This window comes from Ranitomeya imitator, chromosome 10 (assembly GCF_032444005.1).
Source record: "Ranitomeya imitator isolate aRanImi1 chromosome 10, aRanImi1.pri, whole genome shotgun sequence".
Taxonomy (NCBI): domain Eukaryota; kingdom Metazoa; phylum Chordata; class Amphibia; order Anura; family Dendrobatidae; genus Ranitomeya; species Ranitomeya imitator.
Window position 1 is genome coordinate 88,145,449 of NC_091291.1, and position 24,078 is coordinate 88,169,526.

The 24,078-nt window shown below is 48.6% G+C and overlaps 2 protein-coding genes across 4 annotated transcripts in view; one reads left to right on the plus strand and one right to left on the minus strand.

Moving 5' to 3' along the window:
- The window catches only part of ARHGEF12 (Rho guanine nucleotide exchange factor 12), a 195,814-nt gene extending 174,040 nt beyond the window's left edge, over nt 1-21,774 (plus strand). For all 3 annotated transcript variants that reach the window (XM_069741781.1, XM_069741782.1, XM_069741783.1), the window contains exon 41: nt 19,918-21,774. In XM_069741781.1, coding sequence (XP_069597882.1) covers nt 19,918-19,949 — 32 coding nt within the window. In that variant the 3' untranslated portion in view covers nt 19,950-21,774. The remainder of the gene's footprint in view (nt 1-19,917) is intronic.
- LOC138651131 (beta-1,4-glucuronyltransferase 1-like) lies at nt 12,214-14,333 on the minus strand. The gene has a single exon (XM_069741146.1). It carries the CDS (start codon nt 14,289-14,291, stop codon nt 13,026-13,028), a length of 1,266 nt encoding a protein of 421 aa, XP_069597247.1. The 5' UTR covers nt 14,292-14,333; the 3' UTR covers nt 12,214-13,025.
- Nucleotides 21,775-24,078: the final 2,304 nt, after the last annotated feature.

Here is a 24,078-nt window from a genome sequence, read left to right on the forward strand (position 1 = left end):
GAACAGATATGCAAGTATACAGTCAAAAGTGTAGTATAAGGGTAGGGTATAGATAGGTTGTAATTACCTTATGTAGCATGTGATCACAGGGAGGCACTGATGGATTACCGGTCCAAATTTTTGTTGCGTGATTCTCTGGCCGCATCAGCTAACTTGCCTCCTGCCAGTAGAAAGTCTGAGTCCAAAATGAGGAGATGCCTATTATCCCCTAGGCTGCCTCCTCCCACACGCTGCGCCCACCCCTGGGCTTGTGCAGCCTCTCTCTTCCCATATCTGAGAGTATGGTTTTCTGTCCAGAATCGTGGAGGCTCATAACTTTCCGCTGGAAGCTCTGAAAGGAGCGGCAGCGGCGCCACTGGGGTTCAGCTGGATTTTGTCTGCGCAGGGAGACCAAATACAGCTACCATATTTAATTCCAGGTAGCTATGCTTTGTAACTCAAAGCCGAGTTCTAGATGCGGCTGTATGGGATGGGCTTGTGGAGAAAGGAATACAGATTCCGATTATGTGCTTGGCTAGGCTCAGAGATATTGCATTCTTTTATTATAGGTCATTTTCTAGTTTCAATATCAGCCTAGTGCTGGTCTGGGATCTGTAATGCTTGAGTCAAACAAAGGACTCCAGTTGGCTGGTCCTGCACAAGAATTCACATCCCTGTGATAATTGCAGAACGTGGTGCTGGAAGACACAGGGTCTATGCCTTTTGAGCTCCCCTGGAGAGAGCTTCAAAAGCCTGTTTGCTTGAGCAAATTAAAGAAAAACATTAGTCTTGGGGAATCCCAAGGGTGGGGGCTGAGTTTGGGAGCAATTTTTTGGGGCCAAAATGTGTCTGACAGGGCATTCTATCAGATATCAAAATATCAATTTACCATATCTCACACTGGACATTTACCTTTCAATGTGAGCCAATACAGTATATTTACCTTATCTAACTCCCTGGTCTAAATATTGGGGGCGGGGGGGAAATGACTAAATCCGACTTTATATATCACTTAAAGTGGTTATCTGGCCTTACCAAATACTGTACAGGCACTATGCATATAGGGTAAAAGTAACAAATTGATATATATACCAGATTTTCCGGCGTATAAGACTACTTTTTAACCCCTAAAAATTGTCCCAAATGTCGGGGGTCGTCTTATACGCCGGGTACGGGTGCATGGAGCGATCCTGGATGGTTCCCAGGGTCTGAAGGAGAGGAGACTCTCCTTCAGGCCCTGGGATCCATATTCATGTAAAGAATAAAAATAAAAAATATTGATATACTCACCCCTCTGACGGACCCTGGCTCTCAGCGGTGCAAGCGTCTGCCTCCGTTCCTAAGAATGCAGTGAGTGAAGGACCTTCGATGACGTCGCGGTCACGTGAGCGGACTGGGCGTATAAGATAACCCCCGTCTTATACGGCAGGTATATCCCAAATTCCATATTTTATATGGAAAAGTTGGGGGTCGTCTTATACGCCCAGTCGTCTTATACACCAGAAAATACGGTACTCCCTTGCTGTTATACCTGTGGACGTGCCATGGTCTGTGATGCCACCATTTCTCACTGCCAAGAGTCTGTGAGGTCACCACTCATCACTGCCGTGGTCTGATGTCCCCACTCCTCACTGCCACATGGTCTGTGATGTCACCATTCCTTCTCGGCCATGGTCTGTGATATCACAAACCATGGCAGTGAGGGAATGGTGACGTCACCATTCCTTCACTGCCAGGGTCTGCGATGTCACCATTCCTTCACTGCCAGGGTCTGCGATGTCACCATTCCTTCACTGCCACGGTCTGCGATGTCACCATTCCTTCACTGCCACGGTCTGCGATGTCACCATTCCTTCACTGCCACGGTCTGCGATGTCACCATTCCTTCACTGCCACGGTCTGCGATGTCACCATTCCTTCACTGCCACGGTCTGCAATGTCACCATTCCTTCAGTGCCACGGTCTGCGATGTCACCATTCCTTCAGTGCCACGGTCTGCGATGTCACCATTCCTTCACTGCCACGGTCTGCGATGTCACCATTCCTTCACTGCCACGGTCTGCGATGTCACCATTCCTTCACTGCCACGGTCTGTGATTGGCAGCAGCAGTTGAGTAACTATAGCAACGCATCACTAGAGAAACATTTGATGGTCTCCAAGAGCTGTGCCAAATCTGTTCATGATTGGTGTCTGGTATTGCAGCCTAACTCCACTGAAATGAGTGGAATTGACTCGACACACAGAAATGTATAAATACATTGACCACTAAATGTTACTACTTCCCTTGTCAGGCAGCATGTCTATATACAGTCTGAAATTGTTGCCACTGACTGGTCTGTGTGTGTGTGTGTAGAAGTCTCCGTTAATGGCCAGTAATTAGAGACGGAAGGACACCTAGATTTTCAGGCTCGGCCGAACAGTTACAAAAAGTTTGGGTACCAGAACAGTACCCGGTCCCGAATCCAGACTCCATTCACTTGAACGGGGGCCCGAACATCAGTATTTGCCAAACACGGCAAACGCTGCTTCTGATCGGCAGTAAAATCATCACCACCGGTTACACATCCGCGGTTTCCACGCTGTTAAGTCAGTGTGAGCCTGCAGCTGTGATCAGAGGTATACAGTTCACCTCCGGCCATTGGTGTTGGCTGATGGAACTACTGCTCCCATCAACTGATGCTTGCTGCCACCAATACAAAAAAAAAAAGCGGCATGGGTTCACTTGTATTTTTCATAACCAGCCTGGCAAATCTCACAGCTAGAGGCTGCAAGCCTCAGCTGTCGTCTTCAGCAAGGCTGGTCATCAAAAATAGATGGGTTCTCACACCCAGGTGAGGAACATTGTTGGTTTTTTTTATTTTTGTTTAATTACAGGAGACCATGGATTCAATGGAAGGGGCGTTAGGTGAGTAGAACTGTGCTTTTTGTTATTTTTAAATAAAATAGTAAAAGTGTGTTTTTGTTTTACTTAAAATAAGACTTTATTTTGGCTGCCTTTGTTTGCCATGTAACTGTAAGACAACTATCCATTAGTAATCCTATAGACGCCTCTCCATTACTAATCTGTGGGCTTGATGTCACCAGACAAAACAACCCCACAAATATGAACCCCACTTGCCACCGCTACAGGGCAAGTGGGAAGAGCCTCGCAAAGCGCCAGAATTGGCGCATCTAATAGATGCGCCTTTTCTGGGCAGCTGTGGGCTGCTATTTTTAGGCTGAAAGGGGACAATATCCATGGCCCCTTACCAGCCTGAGAATACCGGCCTCCAGCTGTCTGCTTTAGCTTGACTAGTCAAACATGAGGGGGACCTCATGCCGTTTTTTTTTGTTTTGTTTTTTCAGTTATTTATTTAAATAATTTAACCCCTTCATAACCCAGCCTATTTTGACCTTAAAGACCTTGCCGTTTTTTGCAATTCTGACCAGTGTCCCTTTATGAGGTAATAACTCAGGAACGCTTCAACGGATCCTAGCGGTTCTGAGATTGTTTTTTCGTGACATATTGGGCTTCATGTTAGTGGTAAATTTAGGTCAATAAATTCTGCGTTTATTTGTGATAAAAACGGAAATTTGGCGCAAATTTTGAAAATTTCGCAATTTTCACATTTTGAATTTTTATTCTGTTAAACCAGAGAGATATGTGACACAAAATAGTTAATAAATAACATTTCCCACATGTTTACTTTACATCAGCACAATTTTGGAAACAAAATTTTTTTTTGTTAGGAAGTTATAAGGGTTAAAATTTGACCAGCGATTTCTCATTTTTACAACGAAATTTACAAAACCATTTTTTTTAGGGACCACCTCACATTTGAAGTCAGTTTAAGGGGTCTATATGGCTGAAAATACCCAAAAGTGACACCATTCTAAAAACTGCACCCCTCAAGGTACTCAAAACAACATTCAAGAAGTTTATTAACCCTTCAGGTGCTTCACAGCAGCAGAAGCAACATGGAAGAAAAAAATGAACATTTAACTTTTTAGTCACAAAAATTATCTTTTAGCAACAATTTTTTTATTTTCCCAATGGTAAAAGGAGAAACTGATCCACGAAAGTTGTTGTCCAATTTGTCCTGAGTACGCTGATACCTCATATGTGGGGGTAAACCACTGTTTGGGCGCACGGCAGGGCTTGGAAGGGAAGGAGCGCCATTTGACTTTTTGAATCAAAAATTGGCTCCACTCTTTAGCGGACACCATGTCACGTTTGGAGAGCCCCCGTGTGCCTAAAAATTGGAGCTCCCCCACAAGTGACCCCATTTTGGAAACTAGACGCCCCAAGGAACTTATATAGATGCATAGTGAGCACTTTGAACCCCCAGGTGCTTCACAAATTGATCCGTAAAAATGAAAAAGTACTTTTTTTTCACAAAAAAAATTATTTTAGCCTCAATTTTTTCATTTTCACATGGGCAACAGGATAAAATGGATCCTAAAATGTGTTGGGCAATTTCTCCTGAGTACACCAATACCTCACATGTGGGGGTAAACCACTGTTTGGGCACATGGTAAGGCTCGGAAGGGAAGGAGCGCCATTTGACTTTTTGAATGAAAAATTATTTCCATCGTTAGCGGACACCATGTCGCGTTTGGATAGCTCCTGTGTGCCTAAACATTGGCGCTCCCCCACAAGTGACCCCATTTTGGAAACTAGACCCCCCAAGGAACTTATCTAGATGCATATTGAGCACTTTAAACCCCCAGGTGCTTCACAGAAGTTTATAACGCAGAGCCATGAAAATAAAAAATAATTTTTCTTTCCTCAAAAATGATTTTTTAGCCTGGAATTTCCTATTTTGCCAAGGATAATAGGAGAAATTGGACCCCAAATATTGTTGTCCAGTTTGTCCTGAGTACGCTGATACCCCATATGTGGGGGTAAACCACTGTTTGGGCGCACGTCAGGGCTCGGAAGGGATGGCACGCCATTTGGCTTTTTAAATGGAAAATTATCTCCAATCATTAGCGGACACCATGTCACGTTTGGAAAGCCCCTGTGTGCCTAAACATTGGAGATCCCCCAGAAATGACCCCATTTTGGAAACTAGACCCCCAAAGGAACTAATCTAGATGTGTCGTGAGGACTTTGAACCCCCAAGTGCTTCACAGAAGTTTATAACGCAGAGCCATGAAAATAAAAAAAAATTTTTTTCTCAAAAATGATCTTTTAGCCTGCAATTTTTTATTTTCCCAAGGGTAACAGGAGAAATTTGACCCCAAAAGTTGTTGTCCAGTTTCTCCTGAGTACGCTGATACCCCATATGTGGGGGTAAATCACTGTTTGGGCACATGCCGGAGCTCGGAAGTGAAGTAGTGACGTTTTGAAATGCAGACTTTGATGGAATGCTCTGTGGGCGTCACGTTGCGTTTGCAGAGCCCCTGATGTGGCTTAACAGTAGAAACCCCCCACAAGTGACCCCATTTTGGAAACTAGACCCCCAAAGGAACTTATCTAGATGTGTGGTGAGCACTTTGAACCCCCAAGTGCTTCACAGACGTTTACAACGCAGAGCCGTGAAAATAAAAAATCATTTTTCTTTCCTCAAAAATGATGTTTTAGCAAGCATTTTTTTATTTTCACAAGGGTAACAGGAGAAATTGGACCCCAGTAATTGTTGCGCAGTTTATCCTGAGTATGCTGGTACCCCATATGTGGGGGTAAACCACTGTTTGGGCACACGTCAGGGCTCGGAAGTGAGGGAGCACCATTTGACTTTTTGAATACGAGATTGGCTGGAATCAATGGTGGTGCCATGTTGCGTTTGGAGACCCCTGATGTGCCTAAACAGTGGTAACCCCTCAATTCTACCTCCAACACTAACCCCAACACACCCCTAACCCTAAACCCAACTGTAGCCATAACCCTAATCACAACCCTAACCACAACCCTAATTCCAACCCTAACCCTAAGGCTATGTGCCCACGTTGCGGATTCGTGTGAGATATTTCCGCACCATTTTTGAAAAATCCGCGGGTAAAAGATTTCCAGCATTTTTTGTGCGGATTTCACCTGCGGATTCCTATTGAGGAACAGGTGTAAAACGCCGCGGAATCCGCACAAAGAATTGACATGCTGAGGAAAATACAACGCAGCGTTTCCGCGCGGTATTTTCCGCACCATGGGCACAGCGGATTTGGTTTTTCATATGTTTACATGGTACTGTAAACCTGATGGAACACTGCTGCGAATCCGCAGCCAAATCCGCACCGTGTGCACATAGCCTAATTCTAAAGGTATGTGCACACGCTGCAGAAAACGCTGCGGATCCGCAGCAGTTTCCCATGAGTTTACAGTTCAATGTAAACCTACGGGAAACAAAAATCGCTGTACACATGCTGCGGAAAAACTGCACGGAAACGCAGCGGTTTACATTCCGCAGCATGTCACTTCTTTGTGCGGATTCCGCAGCGGTTTTACAACTGCTCCAATAGAAAATCGCAATTGTAAAACCGCAGTGAAATGCGCAGAAAAAAAACGCGGTAAATCTGCCATAAATCCGCAGCGGTTTAGCACTGCGGATTTATCAAATCCGCAGCGGAAAAATCCGCAGAGGACCAGAATACGTGTGCACATACCGAAACCCTACCCCTAACCCTACCCCTAACCCTACCCCTAGCCCTACCCCTAGCCCTAACCCTACCCCTAACCCTACCCCTAACCCTATTCTAACATTAGTGGAAAAACAAAATTTTCTTTATTTTTTTTATTGTCCCTACCTATGGGGGTGACAAAGGGGGGGGGGGTCATTTATTATTTTTTTTATTTTGATCACTGAGATAGATTATATCTCAGTGATCAAAATGCACTTTGGAACTAATCTGCCGGCCGGCAGATTCGGCGGGCGCACTGCGGATGCGCCCGCCATTTTGGAAGATGGCGGCGCCCAGGGAGAAGATGGACGGGACCCCGGCAGGATCGGTGAGTATGATGGGGTGGGGGGGGACCACGGGGGGGGATCTGTTATGTAGGCAATCCAGTAACACAGTGTGCCAGTAATCAGAGCACATACAGTGATCTGACAATAACCCAAAAACAACAGAACGAGCTCTGAGACGTGGAATCTCTGTAGACCGCAATACCTGAACCTATCCTGAACACAACTAAAGGCAGCTGTGGATTGCGCCTGACACTACCTATGCAACTCGGCACAGCCTGAGGAACTGACTAGCCTGAAGATAGAAATACAAGCCTGACTTGCCTCAGAGAAATACCCCAAAGGAAAAGGCAGCCCCCCACATATAATGACTGTTAGCAAGATGAAAAGACAAAACGTAGGGATGAAATAGATTCAGCAAAGTGAGGCCCGATATTCTAGATAGAGCGAGGATAGCAAAGAGAACTTTGCAGTCTACAAAAAACCCTAAAGCAAAAAACCACGCAAAGGGGGCAAAAAGACCCACCGTGCCGAACTAACGGCACGGCGGTACACCCTTTGCGTCTCAGAGCTTCCAGCAAAAACGAATAGACAAGCTGGACAGAAAAAACAGCAACAAAAGCAAAGAAGCACTTATCTAAGCAGAGCAGCAGGCCACAGGAAAGATCCAGAAGCTCAGATCCAACACTGGAACATAGACAAGGAGCAAGGAAGACAGAATCAGGTGGAGTTAAATAACAAGGCAGCCAACGAGCTCACCAGAACACCTGAGGGAGGAAGCCCAGAAGCTGCAGTACCACTTGTGACCACAGGAGTGAATTCAGCCACAGAATTCACAACAGTACCCCCCCTTGAGGAGGGGTCACCGAACCCTCACCAGAGCCCCCAGGCCGACCAGGATGAGCCACATGAAAGGCACGAACAAGATCTGGAGCATGGACATCAGAGGCAAAAACCCAGGAATTATCTTCCTGAGCATAACCCTTCCATTTAACCAGATACTGGAGTTTCCGTCTAGAGACACGAGAATCCAAAATTTTCTCCACAATATACTCCAATTCCCCCTCCACCAAAACAGGGGCAGGAGGCTCAACAGATGGAACCATAGGTGCCACATATCTCCGCAACAACGACCTATGGAATACATTATGTATGGAAAAGGAGTCCGGGAGGGTCAGACGAAAGGACACAGGATTGAGAATCTCAGAAATCCTATACGGACCAATAAAACGAGGTTTAAATTTAGGAGAGGAAACCTTCATAGGAATATGACGAGAAGATAACCAAACCAGATCCCCAACACGAAGTCGGGGACCCACACGGCGTCTGCGATTAGCGAAAAGTTGAGCCTTCTCCTGGGACAAGGTCAAATTGTCCACTACCTGAGTCCAGATCTGCTGCAACCTGTCCACCACAGAATCCACACCAGGACAGTCCGAAAACTCAACCTGTCCTGAAGAGAAACAAGGATGGAACCCAGAATTGCAGAAAAATGGAGAGACCAAGGTAGCCGAGCTGGCCCGATTATTAAGGGCGAACTCAGCCAACGGCAAAAAGGACACCCAATCATCCTGGTCTGCAGAAACAAAACATCTCAGATATGTTTCCAAGGTCTGATTGGTTCGTTCGGTCTGGCCATTAGTCTGAGGATGGAAAGCCGAGGAAAAAGATAGGTCAATGCCCATCCTACCACAAAAGGCTCGCCAGAACCTTGAAACAAACTGGGAACCTCTGTCAGAAACAATATTCTCAGGAATGCCATGCAAACGAACCACATGCTGGAAGAACAAAGGCACCAAATCAGAGGAGGAAGGCAATTTAACCAAGGGCACCAGATTGGACCATTTTAGAAAAGCGATCACAGACCACCCAAATGACTGACATCTTTTGAGAAACGGGAAGGTCAGAAATGAAATCCATCGAAATATGTGTCCAAGGCCTCTTCGGGACCGGCAAGGGCAAAAGCAACCCACTGGCACGTGAACAGCAGGGCTTAGCCCTAGCACAAATCCCACAGGACTGCACAAAAGTACGTACATCCCGTGACAGAGATGGCCACCAGAAGGATCTAGCCACTAACTCTCTGGTACCAAAGATTCCTGGATGACCAGCCAACACCGAACAATGAAGTTCAGAGATAACTACTAGTCCACCTATCAGGGACGAACAGTTTCTCGGCCGGACAACGATCAGGTTTATTAGCCTGAAATTTTTGCAACACTCGCCGCAAATCAGAGGAGATGGCAGACACAATGACTCCTTCCTTGAGGATACTCGCCGGCTCAGATAAACCCGGAGAGTCGGGCACAAAACTCCTAGACAGAGCATCCGCCTTCACATTTTTAGAGCCCGGAAGGTACGAAATCACAAAATCGAAGCGAGCAAAAAATAACGACCAACGGGCCTGTCTAGGATTCAAGCGCTTGGCAGACTCGAGATAAGTAAGGTTCTTATGATCAGTCAATACCACCACGCGATGCTTAGCTCCTTCAAGCCAATGACGCCACTCCTCGAATGCCCACTTCATGGCCAGCAACTCTCGGTTGCCCACATCATAATTACGCTCAGCAGCAGAAAACTTCCTGGAAAAGAAAGCACATGGTTTCAACACTGAGCAACCAGAACCTCTCTGTGACAAAACCGCCCCTGCTCCAATCTCAGAAGCATCAACCTCGACCTGGAACGGAAGAGAAACATCTGGTTGACACAACACAGGGGCAGAACAAAAACGACGCTTCAACTCCTGAAAAGCTTCCACGGCAGCAGAAGACCAATTAACCAAATCAGCACCCTTCTTGGTCAAATCGGTCAATGGTTTGGCAATGCTAGAAAAATTACAGATGAAGCGACGATAAAAATTAGCAAAGCCCAGGAACTTTTGCAGACTTTTCAGAGATGTCGGCTGAGTCCAATCCTGGATGGCTTGGACCTTAACCGGATCCATCTCGATAGTAGAAGGGGAAAAGATGAACCCCAAAAATGAAACTTTCTGCACACCGAAGAGACACTTTGATCCCTTCACGAACAAAGAATTAGCACGCAGGACCTGGAAAACCATTCTGACCTGCTTCACATGAGACTCCCAATCATCTGAGAAGATCAAAATGTCATCCAAGTAAACAATCAGGAATTTATCCAGATACTCACGGAAGATGTCATGCATAAAAGACTGAAAAACAGATGGAGCATTGGCAAGTCCGAACGGCATCACTAGATACTCAAAATGACCCTCGGGCGTATTAAATGCCGTTTTCCATTCATCTCCTTGCCTGATTCTCACCAGATTATACGCACCACGAAGATCTATCTTAGTGAACCAACTAGCCCCCTTAATCCGAGCAAACAAGTCAGATAACAATGGCAAGGGATACTGAAACTTAACAGTGATCTTATTAAGAAGGCGGTAATCAATACACGGTCTCAGCGAACCATCCTTCTTGGCTACAAAAAAGAACCCTGCTCCCAGTGGTGATGACGATGGGCGAATATGTCCCTTCTCCAGGGATTCCTTCACATAACTGCGCATAGCGGTGTGTTCAGGCACGGATAAATTAAATAAATAATAATAATAATAATTTTATTTATATAGCGCCAACATATTCCGCAGCGCTTTACAAATTATAGAGGGGACTTGTACAGACAATAGACATTACAGCATAACAGAAATCACAGTTCAAAATAGATACCAAGAGGAGTGAGGGCCCTGCTCGCAAGCTTACAATCTATAGGGGATAATCATTTATCAAAACACCTTCCTTCTTATCGGGCGCTATGAAACCTGTCAATCAAAGGAGAGGAGGTGGAGACTGAGAGAAATCAAGCAGGTGGGGAGGAGTATATAAAGGACTGGCTGCACCGTGAAGCACCGAGGAGTGGGACTTAGTTTGAACAGTCATCATGTACGGACAGAGACCCTTTACATAATAATTAAAAAAGTTTATTCCCACCTTATGTGTTGTGTGAGGCCGTTCTCCTTCCTTCACTATTGAGTTCTCTGTGTGCATTCAGGAGAGGGTTGTTAGTCATTTATCAGGCTAGGCTTGCTTCCCATGGCAGGGACAGAGCGCCGGCTGCCCTCCCGCGCCCAAGGCAAGGACAGAGCGCCGGCTGCCCTCCCGCGCCCAAGGCAAGGACAGAGCGCCGGCTGCCCTCCCGCGCCCAAGGCAAGGACAGAGCGCCGGCTGCCTTCCCGCACCCAAGGCAAGGACAGAGCGCCGGCTGCCCTCCCGCACCCAAGGCAAGGACAGAGCGCCGGCTGCCTTCCCGCACCCAAGGCAAGGACAGAGCACCGGCTGCCCTCCCGCGCCCAAGGCAAGGACAGAGCGCCGGCTGCCCTCCCGCACCCAAGGCAAGGACAGAGCGCCGGCTGCCCTCCCGCACCCAAGGCAAGGACAGAGCGCCGGCTGCCTTCCCGCACCCAAGGCAAGGACAGAGCACCGGCTGCCCTCCCGCGCCCAAGGCAAGGACAGAGCGCCGGCTGCCCTCCCGCACCCAAGGCAAGGACAGAGCGCCGGCTGCCCTCCCGCGCCCAAGGGATGGACAGAGCACCGGATGCCCTCCCGCGCCTAAGGCAAGGACAGAGCGCCGGATGCCCTCTCGCGCCCAAGGCAAGGACAGAATGCCGGATGCCCTCCCGCGCCCAAGGCAAGGACAGAGCGCTGGCGGGCCTCCCGCGCCCAAGGCAAGGACAGAGCGCCGGCTGCCCTCCCGCGCCCAAGGCAAGGACAGAGCACCGGCTGCCTTCCCGCACCCAAGGCAAGGACAGAGCGCCGGCTGCCCTCCCGCACCCAAGGCAAGGACAGAGCGCCGGCTGCCTTCCCGCACCCAAGGCAAGGACAGAGCGCCGGCTGCCCTCCCGCACCCAAGGCAAGGACAGAGCGCCGGATGCCCTCTCGCGCCCAAGGCAAGGACAGAATGCCGGATGCCCTCCCGCGCCCAAGGCAAGGACAGAGCGCTGGCGGGCCTCCCGCGCCCAAGGCAAGGACAGAGCGCCGGCTGCCCTCCCGCGCCCAAGGCAAGGACAGAGCACCGGCTGCCTTCCCGCACCCAAGGCAAGGACAGAGCGCCGGCTGCCCTCCCGCACCCAAGGCAAGGACAGAGCGCCGGCTGCCTTCCCGCACCCAAGGCAAGGACAGAGCACCGGCTGCCCTCCCGCGCCCAAGGCAAGGACAGAGCGCCGGCTGCCCTCCCGCACCCAAGGCAAGGACAGAGCGCCGGCTGCCCTCCCGCACCCAAGGCAAGGACAGAGCGCCGGCTGCCTTCCCGCACCCAAGGCAAGGACAGAGCACCGGCTGCCCTCCCGCGCCCAAGGCAAGGACAGAGCGCCGGCTGCCCTCCCGCACCCAAGGCAAGGACAGAGCGCCGGCTGCCCTCCCGCGCCCAAGGGATGGACAGAGCACCGGATGCCCTCCCGCGCCTAAGGCAAGGACAGAGCGCCGGATGCCCTCTCGCGCCCAAGGCAAGGACAGAATGCCGGATGCCCTCCCGCGCCCAAGGCAAGGACAGAGCGCTGGCGGGCCTCCCGCGCCCAAGGCAAGGACAGAGCGCCGGCTGCCCTCCCGCGCCCAAGGCAAGGACAGAGCACCGGCTGCCTTCCCGCACCCAAGGCAAGGACAGAGCGCCGGCTGCCCTCCCGCACCCAAGGCAAGGACAGAGCGCCGGCTGCCCTCCCGCGCCCAAGGGATGGACAGAGCACCGGATGCCCTCCCGCGCCTAAGGCAAGGACAGAATGCCGGATGCCCTCCCGCGCCCAAGGCAAGGACAGAGCGCTGGCGGGCCTCCCGCGCCCAAGGCAAGGAAAGAGTGCCGGCGGGCTCTACCGGAGTGTTCAGTTTAGTTAATATTTGAGTTGTATGAAACCGGTCTTATACAGAAAACTTTAAAAAAAAACAAAACCTTTTGATACACAGAACAGGAATGAGTTAGATCCATGCTAAGAAATTACCATATGTTAGGAATAATAGAGGAATTTGATCTGACCGATACGATAGATGCAGTCTCATATTTTGAGTAGTCGCACACATCAATAAATAAAAAGGTACATCACATTGGAGGGGGGGTTGTTAGATTCACTAGATCTAGACCCATCCTGCAATTCTAAAAAATACAGTGTCCATGACCTACATCTCCCACTCCCCATCACACAGTTCAGGTCATCAATACTATTAACAGCGTCTGCTGGAATGGGGGTACTTCATCTTCAGCTCCTCCTTGAAGCCCCTGTATAGTAAGCGGTTCCTTTTGTTCTCCTCCTCTTTCTGACTGTGGAAGTCCCCCGGGAGCTTATGGCCTTTATGAAGCAAAAATGCAGAGTCCAGGACTGCAAAGGAGAAGCCGGCCATATTCAGCTCACAAGCCTGACTGATCCTGTTGAACCCGTACTGCTTGAACCTCTCGTCGTAGGCTGGCACGTCCTTACTCCCGATATAGAACGGTTCCCACGGATCTCTCCACTCCACCACGTAGGCGACTGCCAGTCTCCTAGAAGGGTCCTTCTCCGGTAGGTTTAGCCACACTGAATAGTTAGTAGGTGCTTGGCATCGCGGGCATAACTCCTCATAAAACGCTCGCACTTCTCCCACCTGGTACAGTCGCAGCAATTCCTCCTTGGTGCCAGGCAGCCGCCTAGTATGTCTAATTTCAAAGGCAGGCACCACAAATACCAGGTGTGGATCAACCCCCTTATCAGCCAGGTCTAAAAAGCCTGACCTCAGCCCCTGACTGGGCACCATATCAATATCGAGCACCAGTACAAAGGCTGCGCTCCCAGTTCCGCCCCTGGCGACGTTTCGGAGCAGATTGTTGGGGTAAGACGTGTTCCTTGCGTAGTTTATTATATTTGTGCCCAGATTTGCCACCTTGGCGAAGACGGCCTGACACGTTTGAAGATGGGCAAACTCGGCTGCGTCATCTTGTTCTGGGAAGACGGCTGTATCTCCGGACTGGCACACCAGATGGACGGATACCCTCTGCCTCACTGATGGGCACAGCTGGGCGAGGGTATAGGTCAGCACCGCGGCTAGTTTCGCCTGGGCTCCGCTAGATGCAAACAGCGCTAACGAGATCCTACCATCCCACCGCTGCACCAGCTCCTGCAGATGCCACAGGTTACTCAGGCTGGCATGAGATGCCAACGCCACATCCTTAGACTGCCCCGCGTCACGGGCCAAGAGATGGCGGTAAATGCGGTATTGTCCGCCGGCATCTAGGATGCCACCGGACGCCAGCACGGACTTCAGGTGGTCCTTCTGCTCCCGCTGCCATCTTGGCTCTGCCCGGGGGGTGCCCGCCAGCACTGGATGGGCAGAGCGCTGCTGCTGCTGTCCATGGAGGTTAGAGAGAAGCGAGAGGTAGAGAAGCTGGAGGAGAGCGACAAGGAGGAGGGCGACGAGGACCACGCGGAAAAAGGAGCAGCGCACCGCAGTTGGCATCGCCCTTTTCTTTTTGAGGGGGGCCCAATTCCCACTTATGGTGTAAAATCAACCCCTGCCCTGGTAGAAGCCTGACAGCTGGTAAGGTGCACCCATCACACTGCTCTGAGCCCTGCACCCAACACTCGGGGTCCTCAGTGCCAGCGCCCCCTGCGCCCACCACTACTCAGGAGCGGCCGCACTCACACTTCTCCCTGCAGCCGCCTCTCATCACACCTCACCGTGACGCCTCCAGCCGCAGTCATTCGCAAATAAATGACCTTTAGGGAATTTACTACCAGGAATCAAATTGATAGCACAATCACAATCCCTATGCGGAGGTAGGGCATCGGACTTGGGCTCTTCAAATACATCCTGATAATCAGACAAGAACTCTGGGACCTCAGAAGGAGTGGATGACGAAATAGACAAAAATGGAACATCACCATGTACCCCCTGACAACCCCAGCTGGATACCAACATAGAGTTCCAATCCAATACTGGATTATGGGTTTGTAGCCATGGCAACCCCAACACGACCACATCATGCAGATTATGTAGCACCAGAAAGCGAATAACTTCCTGATGTGCAGGAGCCATGCACATGGTCAGCTGGGCCCAGTACTGAGGTTTATTCTTGGCCAAAGGTGTAGCATCAATTCCTCTCAACGGAATAGGACACCGCAAAGGCTCCAAGAAAAACCCACAACGTTTAGTATAATCCAAATCCATCAGATTCAGGGCAGCGCCTGAATCGACAAACGCCATGACAGAATACGATGACAAAGAGCATATCAAGGTAATGGACAGAAGGAATTTGGACTGTACAGTACCAATGACGGCAGACCTATCGAACCGCTTAGTGCGCTTAGGACAATCAGAAATAGCATGAGTGGAATCACCACAGTAGAAACACAGCCCATTCAGACGTCTGTGTTCTTGCCGTTCAACTCTGGTCATAGTCCTATCGCACTGCATAGGCTCAGGTTTAATCTCAGACAATACCGCCAGATGGTGCACAGATTTACGCTCGCGCAAGCGACGACCGATCTGAATGGCCAAAGACATAGACTCATTCAAACCAGCAGTCATAGGAAAACCCACCATGACATCCTTAAGAGCCTCAGAGAGACCCTTTCTGAACAAAGCTGCCAGCGCAGATTCATTCCACAGAGTGAGTACTGACCACTTCCTAAATTTCTGACAATATACTTCTATATCATCCTGACCCTGGCACAAAGCCAGCAAATTTTTCTCAGCCTGATCCACTGAATTAGGCTCATCATACAGCAATCCAAGCGCCAGGAAAAACGCTTCGACACCACTCAATGCAGGGTCTCCTGGCGCAAGAGAAAATGCCCAGTCCTGAGGGTCGCCGCGCAAAAAAGAAATAATAATCAAAACCTGTTGAACTGAATTACCAGAAGAATGAGGTTTCAAGGCCAGAAATAGCTTACAATTATTTTTGAAGCTCAGAAACTTAGTTCTATCACCAAAAAACAAATCAGGAATAGGAATTCTTGGTTCTAGCATAGATTTCTGATCAATTGTATCTTGAATCTTTTGTACATTTATAACGAGATTATCCATTGAAGAGTACAGAGCCTGAATATCCATGTCCACAGCTGTGTCCTGAAGCACCCTAATGTCTAGGGGAAAAAAAAGACTGAACACAGAGCTGAGAAAAAAAAATGATGTCAGAACTTCTTTTTTCCCTCTATTGAGAATCATTAGTTTGGCTCCTTGTACTGTTATGTAGGCAATCCAGTAACACAGTGTGCCAGTAATCAGAGCACATACAGTGATCTGACAATAACCCAAAAACAACAGAATGAGCTCTGAGACGTGGAATCTCTGTAGACCGCAATACCTGAACCTATCCTGAACACAACTAAAGGCAGCTGTGGATTGCGCCTGACACTACCTATGCAACTCAGCACAGCCTGAGGAACTGACTAGCCTGAAGATAGAAATACAAGCCTGACTTGCCTCAGAGAAATACCCCAAAGGAAAAGGCAGCCCCCCACATATAATGACTGTTAGCAAGATGAAAAGACAAAACGTAGGGATGAAATAGATTCAGCAAAGTGAGGCCCGATATTCTAGATAGAGCGAGGATAGCAAAGAGAACTTTGCAGTCTACAAAAAACCCTAAAGCAAAAAACCACTCAAAGGGGGCAAAAAGACCCACCGTGCCGAACTAACGGCACAGCGGTACACCCTTTGCGTCTGAGCTTCCAGCAAAAACGAATAGACAAGCTGGACAGAAAAAACAGCAACAAAATCAAAGAAGCACTTATCTAAGCAGAGCAGCAGGCCACAGGAAAGATCCAGAAGCTCAGATCCAACACTGGAACATAGACAAGGAGCAAGGAAGACAGAATCAGGTGGAGTTAAATAACAAGGCAGCCAACGAGCTCACCAGAACACCTGAGGGAGGAAGCCCAGAAGCTGCAGTACCACTTGTGACCACAGGAGTGAATTCAGCCACAGAATTCACAACAGGGATCGGAGCACGGGGGGGGGGGGGGGAATCGGAGCGCGGCAGGCGTGGAACGGAGCACGGGGGGCGTGGAACGGAGCACGGGGGGGCTGGAACGGAGCACAGGGGGGCTGGAACGGAGCATGGGGGGGCTGGAACGGAGCACGGGGGGGTGGATCGGAGTGCAGGGGGGTGATTGGAGCACGGGGGGGTGATTGGAGCACGGGGGGAGCGGACAAGAGCACGGGGGGGAGCGGAGCACTGGACGGAGGGGAGCCGGAGCAGTGTACCGGCCAGATCGGGGGGCTGGGGGGGCGATCGGAGGGGTGGGATGGGGGCACATTAGTATTTCCAGCCATGGCCGATGATATTGCAGCATCGGCCATGGCTGGATTGTAATATTTCACCACTTATAATAGGTGAAATATTACAAATCGCTCTGATTGGCAGTTTCACTTTCAACAGCCAATCAGAGCGATCGTAGCCACGAGGGGGTGAAGCCACCCCCCCTGGGCTAAACTACCACTCCCCCTGTCCCTGCAGATCGGGTGAAATGGGAGTTAACCCTTTCACCGGATCTGCAGGGACACGATCTTTCCATGACGCCACATAGGCGTCATGGGTCGGATTGGCACCGACTTTCATGACGCCTACGTGGCGTCATGGGTCGGGAAGGGGTTAAAAACATGGCTTGCGGACCCCTCTATTCTTAATGACCAGGCTGGCTGAAGTTGAGAGTTGCAGCACCCAGCTGTGAGTTTTGCCTGGCTGGTTATCAAAAATACAGGGGAACCCACACCATTTTTTTTTTTAATTTACCGTATATACTCGAGTATAAGCTGAGATTTTCAGCCCACTTTTTTGGGCTAAAAGTCCCCCTCTCGGCTTATACTCGAGTCATACCCAGGGGTCGGCAGGTGAGGGGGAGCGGGGGCTGTCTAATTATACTCACCTGCTCCTGGCGCGGTCCCTGGCTTCCCGGCGCCGGCAGCTTCCTCCTGTACTGAGCGGTCACATGGTACCGCTCATTACAGTAATGAATATGCGGCTCCACCTCCCATAGAGGTGGAGCCGCATATTCATTACTGTAATGAGCGGTAACGGTGACCGCTCAGTACAGGAAGAAGCTGCAGCGCGGGGGAAGCAGAGACTGAACAGGGCCAGGACCAGGTAAGTATAACGGGGAGGGGGAACGCTGCGCGATACTCACCTGCTCCTCGTTTCGGCGCCGCTCCATCTTCAGCGGTGGCGCTCAGGTCAGAGGGCGCGGTGACGAGGTTAGTGCGCGCCCTCAGCCTGAACGTCAGTGCTGAAGATGGAGCAGCGCCGGAATGAGGAGCAGGTGACTATTGAAAGTGCCGGGGGCCTGAGCGACTGAGAGGTGAGTATGTGATTTTTTTTTTTTTTTTTTTTTTATCACAGCAAATGGGGCAAGTGTCTGTATGGAGCATCTATGGGGCCATAACGTTTGTGCAGCACTATAGGGGGCCATAATGTTTGTGCAGCATTGTATGGGGCTATAACGTTTATGCAGCACTATATGGGGCCATAATGTTTGTGCAACACTATAAGAGGCCATAACGTTTGTGCAGCACTATATGGGGCCATAACGTTTGTGTAGCACTATATGGGGCCATAACGTTTGTGCAGCACTATAAGGGGCCATAACGTTTATGCAGCACTATATGGGTCCATAATGTTTGTGCAGCACTGTATGGGGCCATAACGTTTGTGCAGCACTGTATGGGGCCATAACGTTTGTGCAGCACTGTATGGGGCCATAACGTTTGTGCAGCACTGTATGGGGCCATAACGTTTGTGCAGCACTGTATGGTGCAAGTGTCTGTATGGGGCCATAATCAACATTTGTGCAGCATTATATTGGGCAAATATGTAAATGGAGCATCTTATGGGGCCATTATTAACCGTTATGCAGGATTATATGGGGCATATTTTAATATGGAGCATCTTATGGGGCCATTATTAACCTTTATGCAGGATTATATGGGGCATATCTTAATATGGAGCATCTTATGGGGCCATTATTAACCTTTATGCAGGATTATATGGGGCATATTTTAATATGGAGCATCTTATGGGGCCATCATAAACTTTATGGAGATTTATGGGGCTCCTGATTCAATATGGATATTCAAAAACACTTAACCTACTGATGTCTCAATTAATTTTACTTTTATTGGTATCTATTTTTCCTTTTGACATTTACCGGTAGCTGCTGCATTTCCCACCCTAGGCTTATACTCGAGTCATTAAGTTTTCCCAGGTTTTTTTGTGGCAAAATTAGGGGGGTCGGCTTATACTCAGGTCGGCTTATACTCGAGTATATACGGTATTTACAGCGCAGAAACCAGCTGATGAATGCTCCTGCTCTCATTGTTATTAGCGGCAGCAGGCGTTGGCTGATGCGAGCAGTTGTCCCATCAGCCGACACCAATAACCAGAGGTAAACTTTATACCTCCAATCACATCTGCGGGCTCTTGCTGTCATTTTACTGCTGATCAGAAGCAGTGTTTGCCATGCTGTCATGAACATGACCGTGCGACAAACACCTGGAGTTCGATGGGCCGAACCCAAACAGTAACAGACGTCCTGGTGAAGTTCATGCTCTGTGTCCGTGCCCGAACAGTAGGTGTTATGTATGGACGCCGAACTTTACTGATCGGGTTCGCCCATCTCTACCAGTAACATGAAAGATTGTTTCTGATGGAAGCTGATATCCTTCTTTCATGTCCCCGATGGGATAGTCCTGGACTCACAATCTATAATTGTCTGGTCGCTTTGTGAATGATTTGATATCTTTCTAGCATAGAAACCACAAATTCTAATCAGATCCATTATAATATTAATTTATATTCTGGCCGAAGAATAAAATAGCTTCTGGCTATGAGTATTTATTTATGCGATATCTTGCTGAAATCTTCACTATTGTCCTCAGATGTCCTGGAGAACGGAAAGAAGTGACAAGGTTAATGTTCCTTACATCCCGCTGTCTAATATCCAGCAATATAGATATATCCATCGATTCATGAAGCAGCTGCTGTTTTTGTCTTGTCTTTGTGTAGCATATGTATTAGATTTGCCTTCATACTGGGGGTAATGATGCACGCCTGTAAATAATTGTCTGATTATTCCTTCATCCGCAGATATCACAATGCTCCCTACTGACAAGGGTTGAAATTGAAGCCGTCTTCGCTCTGGTCCAGGAGACTTCGGCCCCCTGGAGGGATCTGCCTGCAGCCCACTACCAATCCTGCAGTCTCTTGTAGACCTTGGACAAACCCTGCAGAGCTTACAGCCCGGTCTTCCCTATGTCATGCTCATCCAGCACACCAGATACACCTCACTGTAGGCTAGACGGAATATTGGCTAGACCAAGAGAGCCGGTGAAGAGCAGTCGTGTCTGTATGAAGCCACGCCACGGTCGCCTTATAACCAGGAAGATCTTTCCGTTTGATTAATAGTGTGACAGATAAGATTTAACCCGTCTCTTCCCAGTATGCTTAGCCTGTTGGGCGCGTAGGATGTGAAAAATTAGAATGTTACCTGTTTGTTACAAGCCTCAGAAGCCACATGTTTGTGCCATGAAATATTTTGCCAAAAATTGGATCTTTCGTATTTTCTCATCTCGACGAGAAGACAAAAGAAAAAACGATCATTGCCGTAAATAAATGATGGGCAAACACCAGATGGTGTTCAGATGCTCCAATTCCAGACACATTAGTGCAGGTTGCCAAAAACACTACTGAGCTAGCACCCTGGAGGCAGGCACCAGTAAAGCAAATAATCTTTAGGGCCAGTAATAAGGTTGCCTGCGTGCCTGCCTCTGTATTTGCACTGACAGTGCTAAGATCTTTATACCGGAGGTTCTTCCTCTCCTCCGTTCTCCCTGCTCCCAGTTTTGTCTTCCCATCCTGAGCCTGAAGAAAGGACCAGAGCTTCACAGTCTCAGCAGCGTTGAACCTCTCCTGCCAAGTCACACTGCCACCTGTCAATGAGACCGCCGGTATGCTCCTCTGAAGGCTGTCCTAAAACGTCCCGCATGACCAAAGTGCTGGAGAGTGGGAAGAGAGTGCGTTTAGTCGGCCGTGACGTGTGCTCCGTGCTGATCCTCGCCACAAATCAGTATTCTGCGCTGCCAATTACCGACAGATTGTTGCTGCTCTACACAGGATGTCCCCGCAGAGATCGCCTGTTAACCATGTCTCCTAGCGTGCGGACTCTTGTACTCCACGTAGACAATCGCTCATATCTGGTGCTCGCATGAAGATGCAGCATGTTCAGACAGTATACATAGAATATATATGCGAGCCTGCAATCACTACTTCATTTTTGTATTTGGACTCCTTCATCCGCTAGATTAGCACCAGCTGAAAGGAACAAAGTTTCATTGTGTTGTTTTGTAGGCACTGAGATCTCCACCAGCTCCTCAGCCCCTGCAGCCAATCCCTGACTAGTGGAGGTGGTGGAAGTGGGCGAGTATCATGTCCGTAGTCCGCTTCTCCCACTGGGTCTGCTCCTTCGCCCGTCTCGCATACTGATATTGCTGGATTAGGAGATCAGGAAGCAGTCTAGGGACGCGCCTTTGCACTTTTAGGACAGGTTATTCACAGCTATATTCAGCTGTGGTTCCCATTAAAGGGAGTTTTCTGCATCCTTTCTGTATGTATATGTATTTAAAGAAAATCTTCCAGATATATTCCTATTGTACATGAGAAATGTACTCTTAACATTGGCTTAAGACAAGATGTGGGAGTATTATTTTTGCGTAAGGCCATATTAACATTCATACTCTTGTGTTTTTAATTATTGTGGATGGGTGTCTAAACTATATAATTATCCCAATGTATGTTTGTGGCATAGTTATTTTATGTATTATAGCTGGTAAAGTTGTATGATTCTGGAATGCTATGTCTCTTGGAGATACATGCATTAAAATGCGGGATGGGAGCCTGGGAAGTTCAGTAATATTCTGATATTAAACGAGCTTTATGGAAAGATAAGGATAGTATTTTCTGACTCTTTTTCTGTTGCACCGAAGTCTGATAACCAGCAATGAAATGAATCTTTAGACGAGTAAAAGTGCTTTCCCGGGGAATCATTCGTCTGTATGTAGGGGGGCTACAGGGGTGCATATGGGTTATATACCTGGCAGGTGGATTGCTGGGGTACACACGGGTCATATACCTGGCAGGGGGGCTACAGGGGTGCACACGGGTCATATACCTGGCAGGGGGGCTACAGGGGTGCACACGGGTCATATACCTGGCAGGGGGGCTACAGGGGTGCACACTGGTCATATACCTGGCAGGGGGCTACAGGGGTGCATACGGGTCATATACCTGGCAGGGGGCCTACAGGGGTGCATACGGGTCATATACCTGGCAGGGGGGCTACAGGGGTGCATACGGGTCATATACTTGGCAGGGGGGTGCACATGGGTCATATACCTGGCAGGTGGACTGCAAGGGTGCACAAGGGTCATATACCTGGCAGGGGGGCTACAGGGGTGCACACGGGTCATGTATGTGGTAGGTTAGCACATTAAGTTCTGAAAGACTTTTACGATATGTAGCAGAACTCTCTGCAACTGTATAGGATTAGTGTGTGAATCCACGACTATACTGAAGACAGTAGAAGGATCTATGGATGCTTTAAGTAAGTGTGGGTCTGTCCAGCCAGTAGCAGGTACTAAAGAGGCATAGGGAGTGGAGATCACCAGTAGATGTTCCCTCCTTGCTCTGCCCATGCCCAGAGCATCTACAGCTAGAGAATTCTCCGTTCAGAACACATCGCTTGGACATTTCTGGCAGTCCAAATACCAATGGAGCTGTAGTTGAGGGTGCGGTGTACTTCTCCATCCAAGACTGAGCTCTGTGATAATTTGGTTTCAGAGTCTTTCTTGGGATTGTGGGGTTGGATCCCCAGAGTTCACTTCATTATACCTTAACCCAGGAATAGGTCATAATTTATCTTGAGAATAATCCCTTTATCTACATTACTACTTATCTATTAAATAGAACCTGCCAGCCCCCATACTGATTGTGTAGGTTAGAAGAAAACAAGTGAATTTTTACCTTTTAGCACAAGTAGAATTCAAATGAGAGATTTCAACAAACAGCGAACATATGCAAACGTCTAAAATCAATGTTTTTATTAGGTATGCTTTAAGAAGACATAACATATCACACACAATAATTGATAAACAGGGACCTATTCTGAATGCCTGCCTACCCACGGAGGTTGGCACCCTATAACATGACAGTTACGCCCACGCTCCTTGGCGGCTGTCCCTAGAACACCATATTTTAATCAAAGAAACCCCAATATATGGGTCTTAAAAAAAAGTCAAACCTAACCCAGAGATAGCAGCACTGATCAGGGTGACAGACCTAACATATGTCAATAACCAGAAAACCAAAACCATCTTAGTCATGAAAACAACAATATTTGTTCAAGGTTGGAGATGGGGACATGACCATAGATCAATCATTAATGGTCAATTCTAGGGGATGTATAGCGTCTGTCACAATTGAGTCACCATGCAGTAATCGGTAACTAGTAGATTTATCCATTATCGTTGATTGCTGTCAGTTTCAAAAGCTGTATCAGAGACTACATAACTAAACGATACCTAAAAAGCTGTCTCCTGCCTGTCAGCAGAGGAGGGCACCCTATGAGATAGTGAAATGGCGCCCCCGCTCCACATGGGTTGTCCTTTGTCCCTATACAGCCTTACCTCTGACATAGGGCAACATAGCAATACCATAGCATATAACAACTTGCTGATGAAACTGCCAGGTCTGCCTGCAGATCCGAATTGGATATACTCTGCTCAAAAAAATAAAGGGAACACTTGAATAGCAGACTATAACTGCAAATAAATCAAACTTCTGTGAAATCAAACTGTCCACTTAGGAATCAGCAGTTTGACAATCAATTTCACATGCTGTTGTGCAAATGGAATAGACAAGAAATGGAAATTATTGGCAATTATCAAGACACATTAAAAAAAGGAGTGGTTCTGCAGGTGGGGACCACATCTCAGTACCAATGTTTTTGTCACTTTTGAATGTTGGTTGTGCTTTCACACTCGTAGCATGAGACAGACTCTGCAACCCACACAAGTGTCTCAGGTACTGCAGCTCATCCAGGATGGCACATCAATGCGAGCGGTGGCAAGAACGATTGCTGTGCTGTCAGCGTAGTGTCCAGAGGCTGGAGGCGCTACCAGGAGACAGGCCAGTACACCAGGAGACGTGGAGGGGGCCGTAGGAGGGCACAACCCAGCAGCAGGACCGCTACCT

Bases quoted from the DNA above. Each gene is read 5' to 3' on its own strand.
- LOC138651131 (XM_069741146.1), bottom strand. From the start codon at position 14,291: ATGCCAACTGCGGTGCGCTGCTCCTTTTTCCGCGTGGTCCTCGTCGCC.